This window comes from Salvia miltiorrhiza, chromosome 1 (assembly GCF_028751815.1).
Source record: "Salvia miltiorrhiza cultivar Shanhuang (shh) chromosome 1, IMPLAD_Smil_shh, whole genome shotgun sequence".
NCBI lineage: Eukaryota > Viridiplantae > Streptophyta > Magnoliopsida > Lamiales > Lamiaceae > Salvia > Salvia miltiorrhiza.
Window position 1 is genome coordinate 35493655 of NC_080387.1, and position 8723 is coordinate 35502377.

Here is an 8723-nt window from a genome sequence, read left to right on the forward strand (position 1 = left end):
TCACTTCCGTAATTGTCGAACTCACCCCCAACAAATGTCATTTATAATTTTATAGTGTCAATTACAGGAAGTGTCATTTATATTTTTGAATAGTGTCAATTATACACAGTGTCATTTGTATAATAGAATAATGTCAATTATAGGCAGTCTCATTTGTAAAATCGAATAGTGTCATTTACACGATTTGAGTCAGGATGCATGTTTAGATTAGAATACGGATCAGGATCTGAATACGGATCAATCTAAATATACGATACACTCGAATGTACCCAAGACCACGTCATATATTTTTTGACTTGGGAAAAACTGAAATCTGCCGATTGAGTATGTTACATTGAAACAACTTTTCCGACATATAATATTGTAGGACAAAGAGAAGTACAAATCATAATATAGATCATACTGTAATGAAATTTTATTGCAAATAAACAGTTGGCACATACCAACCATTACAATTCTGGGAAAGCAAAACTCAATGCATTCGATTTTTTCTTTACTACCCCACTAGATTCAATTATATGAATTATGAACTTTATCCACAATCACTCTTAGAACTTCAGTTAATTTAAGAGCAAAAAAATAGAGAAACTAATTACTAACATCTAATATGACTTTGCCCGATAAAAAAAAAGGGCAAAATATTATTTTAAATTACAAATAATTTTTTTACTATTAATTAGATTTTGAATTATCATTTTTAAATTATGAATTACTCTCTCCGGCCCGGCTATCTTTAGACCTTTTTTGAGCACGAAAATTAAGAAAGTAGTATTTTGTGTGTAGGTAAAAAAGTGAAAAAGGTGAATAAAGAGTAAAACTTTTACCGAATAATGAAATGTCTCAAGATAGGTGGGACACCCAAAAATGAAAGCGTCTCAAGATAGGTGAAATGGAGGGAGTATTATTTTGGGTTAATTACGGCAAAAACCATTAACTTTGGGCCCATTTCCAAATTTTCCATGAACTTTTTTTTTTTATCAAATTTTCCATGAACTTAAGGGCGTGAACAATTTTTCCATGATTTTCAAAAATCTCCAAATTGAATGCTGACATGGCATTTTTAAGTGACCTGAAAAGTGACATGGCGTCACCGGCGGTGAATCAAAACGACGTCGTTTAGTTAGGAGTAAAACGACGTCGTTTTGAATCCAAACCCCTCTCTCTCTCTCTCAGGTGGTGGCCGAGCTCGCCGGAGTCTAAATGAAGCAAACTCGCCAGAGTCTAAACGAAGTAAACGAGTGCAGATTTTCGCTGAAGGGGCAGGTCTGGTGTGGTGGTGGGGGAAGGCAGCGGAGGGGGCGGCAGATCTGAGAGGTGGTTGGGGGAAGATGAAGGTGGTGGATCTGGTGTGGTGGTGGGGGAAGGTACGACGGATCTGGTGATGGTGGTGGGGAAGGGCGATGAAGAGAGAGGTGTGGTGGTGGGGGAAGGCAGCGGAGGGGGGCGGCAGATCTGAGAGCTGGTTGGGGGAAGGCAGCGGAGGAGGCGGCAGATCTCTGAGAGGTGGTTGGGGGAAGATGAAGGCGGTGGATCTGGTGTGGTGCTGGGGAAAGGTACGACGGATCTGGTGATGGTGGTGGGGAAGGGTGATGGAGAAAGAGGTGTGGTGGTGGAGAAGGGCGGCGGGGCGGCAGCAGAGCTGACTGAGCCTTGCCAGAGTACAGCGCTGCCAGAGGCAGCTCTACCGACTCTGCTCTGCCCGACTCAGCTCTGTCGACTCTGCTCTGCCCGACTCAGCTCTGCCGACTCAGATCTGGAGTGAAATATCAGCTCTGGCAATGCCACATCAGCTCGGTATTACCACGTAGGCGCCATGTCAGCTCCGTATTGCCACGTAGGTGCCAGCTAAGACCGGACCTTCATCGGAGCTCAAAATCATGGCAAAATTGTTCACGCCCTTAATTTTATGGAAAATTTGATATAAAAAAAAGTTCATGGAAAATTTAGAAATGAGCCCAAAGTTCATAGTTTTTGGCGTAATTAACCCTATTATTTTTGTATTAATTGTACTATCTATCCATTTTTCAATTTCAAAAATTGATGTGAATCTTCAAATGTCAAGATGTGTTTAGAATTATTCTTTTTTCTAAAAAATTATATGGCACAATACGCCATTGTGTGCTTCGCTAATAAAAAACTTTCCAAATGAAAGTGAAATAATCAATTAAGGGAATATTTACTTTATATGATTGATAAGATGTATAATTGAATATTTTTATTCTTAGTAGTAGGATTTTCTCCAATCTCACTATTAAATGAATCAAACAAAATTAATTTAAATGGTAGAAATTATCAAGGGCCTTGGAATATCCAAAATTTTAATTCATCAAAATAAATAAAGGATTAACTTTACTATTTTTATCTATCAACACTAATCCTCAAAAGTAAACGACCATTATAGGAAAATGAGAGGCACGCAACAATCTCTTTTGTACCATGTAAATGAAAAAAATAATTAAATATATTATGACATCATGTAAGTTGTGTCAACTTTTCAAAATCGAAAAATAAAAAGATAGTAGAATTGATACAAAATTAAATAGTTCATAATTTTAAAAAGATAATATAATTGATTATGCAAAAATAGTTGAGGATTTGTAGTAATATTCGCCAATAATGTAATAACAAAATCTACCACAAATGTAATTTTAAAATTAAATCATCAAAGAATTAAGTATTTCTTTATCAATTTACACGTGGGAAATTCGAGATATTAAACTCAAAAGGGGTCCCCGCGTAATTTTATGACATTTGTGGAGCAGTTCCGTAAAACACTTTGAGGTAAAACCCTCACTATTTAAGGCGCCTCCTCATTTCAAAATATTTGAAGGGGCGCGTTTGGATTGATTTCCGGCGAGAAATCCGATGGAGAGTTGAGCTCGAAGCGGCGAAGTCGACAGAAAAAATGTGGAAAAGCGAAAAAACTGAACCGATTAATTTCATGGGGTTTTGAATAATAATATTCGGAATATGATGTTTTGATTAGTAGTTTTCAATCTGAATTTCTGTTTTCTTCGCTGCTCGCTCGTTCCTCGTCTTGTTTCTCTCGCGGCATTCAGATATCCAGACGCTTCCCGCCGACCCTTATGATGATGTTGCTCTGAAGGGTCAATGAATTTCAATTTCTCCTGTTTTTCTTTCTATTTGTTGAAATTCTTCGCTTTCCATGATATCTGTGTTTCTTAAAATTTAATTAGGGTTTATGATTTTTTGTTCTTTATTTATTATGCCCTTTTTCTTAAGCATGGTTGTGGTGTGATTTTTCTATTTCATTTTATTCTTTCATACTTCTTTGTCTGTTGTATTCTATCTTGGTGCTCTAGTATTCCCTTTCCCCGATTTGAAATTTTAGGTTTTGAAATTAGTTCTGTTTTCTGTGATTTTGTGTTGATATAATGTGATATTGCGCAGTTTTATCTTCGAAGTTCTTTACCTTGTTTGCATTGCTTAGCATAAGTACTTCCCTAGCTCAACTCTTAAACTGCTTATGATTTGGTGGTGGTGCTTAGAATTTGTGAGGGATGGATCAAGGATTTTAGCTTCGCAGAACAAAATTTCCTATCCATTTCTTTCGACAAGTGCTTTCTGCCACGCAAACCTCTATGGAAGTTGCATTACTGAACAGACAAAGTTGTACAAGGATCGAGCTTGTAGCTAGGTGGAGCTCTGCCGTTCCAATACGGCTTAGCTGTTATTTTCTCTTTGATATATATATATATATATATATATATATATATATATATATATATATATAAAATATGATCGTGTTTTTATTGTAACCTTGTTTTTTCAGTGTTAATTTCCTGTCAAACATGTCCATGTCTGTGTTTAGTTATCTTATTTTCGTTGGAAGTAGAAATTGTATGAGTAAATTGAGGAAGCATATATAATACAGGTTTGTTTTGTGCAGTTCATTTTTTTTTTTATCCTCTTCATAGTAAGACTGTAATTCATATCTGTGCTGTTGGTCTTCATTAAGTATGCTCTGCAGCCGCCTCACAAAATATGTTTCCTATATTTCAATATTGAGCGTATGTCCTGTGTCTAAACACGGTCTTTCCTCAATAAAAGATGAGTATAAAATTTAAATTATTCAAAAGAAAAAAACTATATACCAATTGAAAAACAATAATCTAGTATTCCCTTGGTTCGTCAAAAATATACTAGGTTGGCCTAAGTGGAATACTGATGGTGAAAGGCACTACTTATTCCAACACGAACTGCCCTCAACTGCATAAGATTTACTTGTTTTGTTTATGCATCTCTGGCTTTTCCTGTTCATTCCCTCGAGATTCAGCTCGTTTTATTTAGGAATTCAGCGAGCTTGTTTTGTTCCTCATTTCTAAGAGCGAAGATAACTTTCTTGTTAGAAATGGCTTTGCTTGTTCTGCATATTGGTAATTGACGAGATTATGAATGTCTTGAGAATTTCATCATGTTACTCGCTATGTAAGTATTTGCTGAATAAGTTAGGCTGCAGAGGTTCATTTCTCGTTCTAGAACGAGAGAATGAAGGCACATTCTTGATGGCATGCATACAACAGGTCACGCCACCAGTTCTTGGATCATCAAAACCGTTGAGAGGCCCTGCAAATGCTAATTATCAGGTTTATCTTTTCATTTCCAAACTGCAGATGATGTTCTTTTCTGGTGTGGAACGGGGCGAATGTAGATGACGTCGGAGAGAAGCAGATTCTTGACTCTCTCAAGCTGTGCATTTAGGAGTTGTAAGTAAAATACATTATGAATTCAAGCTAACTCTGGAGCTTGAGCTTGACAATAGTCGGCTCAAAAGTATAACCGAAATTAGTTTGTTCAAGTTTAGAGTTAGCTGCTGACGTAGTACACTAGTGTTGTGTTTGAGCTCACGAGACTATTGTGGTATTGTAAATTTAGTTTTATATTGCGATAGATTGTAAACTATTTTGAATTATTTCGAGTCCAGGTTCATTGCTGATGATTTTAGTTGATTTCAGAGCTTGGATTACTCGGCTCGATTCAATTACAACTGAGTTATTGAGTATAGACATGTTTTTCTTCCTTTAATCTCGAACATGTTTCTATTTGAGATCAATAAGATTAGCCTACGTCTTTGGGCTATACACTAATCCAGTGGGAATTATTCCATTAGGCAAGGTTGGGCTGATAGTTTTTCGTTTTCTTTTGGGGGGGAGGGGTGTTGGGCTGATATTAATATTAGTTTCGTTGGGCTCAACTGCATAAAATAAAAGATACTCTATATCCAATTTCACAAGGAAAGTTGATTTTCTTTATTCCTTTTTTCACGAGTGTGCTGTAGACTGTAGTGATTCACCGGTTTTACTTTTGTTGATTCTTGTGAGGTATAATAATCTGCAAATTATTAGGATAGTAATGATACACCTACCAACTCATTTACTATTATCAGCTATTTAAACGTATGTGTTTTTTCCTGTTTTCTGCTTGCTTCAGTTGACTTGACTATATATTAGTATAGCTTAATTCATCAGCATCTGAATCTCGTACATTTAAGTATAATTATATTTAAAAAAAGAAAACATAGTGTATATTTTTAGAAGTTAAATAAATCCCACGAGTCAAAAGTGGTCCTAATCTAGATCATACAAAATATGGTGCAATAAGTTAAAAAGCCTAATCCAAAACAAATCTGCATCAGCTCGTAGCTCATTAATGGCGGAATAATCCAGAAATTATAGTTTCGAATGCGTGTGCGAACCACGCTCTTGCACACGTGTGTGGAATCAGCCAAGAGATTGCACCCCTCTACTCCTGTGCTAGCAGGCAGTAGGCAGCTGGTAGTTAGTTGCAGAATGCATCCAATTTAATTTCGTTGATTTCTCCTCTCCAACTATCCATCTATTTATGCACAGTTAGGTATCAAACCATTCATAAAAACGCGGATGCATCACCGCTCCTAGTCCACCAATCCAACGCCCCAAAATCCACTGCATTCGCCGACGCCGGCCATGACGCCCGCCGGAATATTCGCCGGTTTGTTCATCCTGCTGGCGGTCTACTGCGCCATCGACCCGTTCCGGCACTCCGCGATTTCCGAATTCCCCGATTTTGAGTCGGTTAGGGTTGAGATGCCGCCGTGGTCCGCCCTCCCCGTCGAGAAGGACCGCCAGAATCTGCTGCAGAAATCGGAAATTAGGTTTTTGAATCAGGTGCAGGGCCCCGAGAGCATGGCTTTCGACCCGATGGGCCGCGGCCCGTACACCGGCGTCGCTGATGGCAGGGTTGTTTTCTGGGATGGAGAGAAGTGGAATGACTTTGCCTACACTTCGGCTAATCGGTGACTCTTTCCTCTACTTTTTTTACTATCTTTTTTTTGTGTGTGTTTAAATTTAGGGACCTAGAGTGTGTGATTGTGTGTGAATTCAATTAATTGCAGACGTGTTTGATTAATGATTTAGTTATGAATTTGTCCGTTTCAGTGTTTGCCTTTTTAATCTATGGTTTTCAGAATATTGAATTGTTTAATTTATTGTTTATGTTGGAAGATGATATTTTTCTTGTCAAATGAGTTGGTTTTGATGTCACATTTGTGTAATTTAATTGAGGAATTATTACTGGTTGGTTAAAGGTTATTCTCCTTAGGTGTGATAAAAAAAAAGGTTATTCTCCTTAGATAACTGCTGCATATTCATCCTGTTCCATCTACTCTTAGAAAATTTTGAAGTTTTATGCAATGAACATTGATGTAGTTTGCTCATGTATTCTGGTTATAGTTTGAGGAAGAAAATGGAAGTATCCCATTTGATCATACTGTATTGATTGGTTATTGCTTAAGGTCGGGGCTATGCGATCCGAAGCCATCAGTGCTGAGCTACGTGAAGAACGAACACATCTGTGGCAGGCCTTTGGGGCTAAGATTTGACAAAAAGAGTGGTGATTTGTACATTGCTGATGCATATTTCGGGTTGATGAAGGTTGGCCCCGAGGGTGGTTTGGCCACGTCACTGACTGCTGAAGCCGAAGGTGTCCCCCTGGGATTCACAAACGACTTAGACGTTGATGATGAAGGGAACATTTACTTTACCGATAGCAGCACCAAGTACAGAAGAAGGTAGGTGTGGATTTTCTGATGATCAATTCGTAGTGAGAGTTTAATTATGGTTTGGAGGTTTAGGAGAGAGTTTTGGTAAGTGCTAAATGTTTGATTCTAGTATCTGCTTGTCTCAGGAACTTCCTCCAGTTGGTTTTCTCGAGCGAGGATACCGGAAGGGTGCTGAAGTACAATCCAGAAACAAAGGAAACCACTGTTCTTGTCCAGAACGTGCAGTTTCCAAACGGCATTTCCTTAAGTAAGGATCGTTCGTTCTTTGTGTTCTGTGAGGGTTCGATTGGGAGGTATGTGCACTGATCATCCTAAATCTACTTGATTTTATTATCCATGCAATCGAGAGAGCCGAATTGTTATCACTTGATGCTAGTTTGTATGTTTACAACTTGAAATTTAAGGATTTGTGCATTTTTTCAGAATGGATATTATCATTCACTTAATTGATTGCTTTTAAGACGCAAATCGCAGTATAAGAGAAAATTCATTCGGTAGTTAATCTGTACCCTTTTGCACAATGAAATTTAGCAAACCATCACTACTTTCATATGCAAGTGATGGCTAGTTACACAAATCTAGTTGGCATATTATTGGTGCAAAATTGCAAATGTATGAGATATGTAAAAGTAGGGGTCAGTATAATGGAACCGATGCTGGAAAACCGCACCGAACTGATAGGTTTCGGGTCAAAGCGGATTAATTATGATTCCCCATTTCCCTCCGTGTTGACTCGAACCCCCAACCTAATAGTTGAAGGGGAAGCGTCTTACCAACTGGTTTGGTTTCAGTTGATGATATGAATATTCGGTTTTGGTTCGGTTTTGGTTCCGACCAAAACCAAGATTCAAGTTTGGTTTTGATTTGGTTGAAGCATGCACATTCAGTCGGTTTGGCCGACAGGTCGATTGGTTTGACCAGTTTGGTTTTTGACCGAACTGACTGTATGCTCACCCCTCTGATTATACATCAATACTACATTGCATTGCAGTTATGATCAACATTGAAGGCTTGTTTCTTCAATTATAATGAGTTTCTATTCACCAATTTGTGTAGGTTGATTAAATACTGGTTGAAAGGTGAGAAGGCAGGGACATGGGAGCCCTTGGCCGTGCTCCCCGGGTTTCCGGACAATGTGCGAACAAACGAGAAGGGCGAATTCTGGGTAGCGATCCATTGCCGGAGAAGCATATACGCGCACATCCTAGGTCTGTATCCGAAACTACGGCAAGCCTGGCTGAAACTTCCGATCTCTGCGAAGCTCCATTACCTGATGCAGATCGGGGGGCGGATGCACGCCGTGGTGGTGAAGTACAGCGAAGAGGGTAAGCTCTTGCAGATTTTGGAGGATAGGCCAGGGAAAGTGGTTAGAGCAGTGAGTGAAGTGGAGGAGAGAGATGGGAAGCTTTGGATGGGGAGTGTGTTAATGTCGTGTGTTGCAGTTTATGATTTAGATTAGACTGATTAATGTGTTGCTGTGTATGTAAGAGAATCCCAATTGCCTCGTTTAGTTTTTGCTTGTTTATGTAGCGCTTCTGATGTGTCAATCGATGTATACATGCAGAAATGGCTTCTTTTGCCACATCTGTATTGGAAGTTGGAACTCTCTCTTATGTAGAACTTGTTGCCTTTATTTTGTTTATTTATCTATTCTTTTTTGGCA

At 38.6% G+C, this 8723-nt stretch overlaps 1 protein-coding gene across 1 annotated transcript; it reads left to right on the forward strand.

Moving 5' to 3' along the window:
• Positions 1-5377: 5377 nt before the first annotated feature.
• LOC131022610 (protein STRICTOSIDINE SYNTHASE-LIKE 3-like) lies at positions 5378-8723 on the forward strand. Its single transcript, XM_057952121.1, has 4 exons — positions 5378-6295; positions 6794-7069; positions 7186-7353; positions 8117-8723. Exons 1-4 carry the CDS (start codon positions 5967-5969, stop codon positions 8517-8519), a joined length of 1176 nt encoding a protein of 391 aa, XP_057808104.1. The 5' UTR covers positions 5378-5966; the 3' UTR covers positions 8520-8723.

What these genes read in the sequence shown, in the direction of transcription:
- LOC131022610 (XM_057952121.1), top strand. Translation starts at nt 5,967, where the DNA reads ATGACGCCCGCCGGAATATTCGCCGGTTTGTTCATCCTGCTGGCGGTC. An exon ending in AGCACCAAGTACAGAAGAAG is followed by an intron (nt 7,070 to 7,185) that starts GTAGGTGTGGAT and finishes TGCTTGTCTCAG; the next exon opens with GAACTTCCTCCAGTTGGTTT. An exon ending in TGTGAGGGTTCGATTGGGAG is followed by an intron (nt 7,354 to 8,116) that starts GTATGTGCACTG and finishes CAATTTGTGTAG; the next exon opens with GTTGATTAAATACTGGTTGA.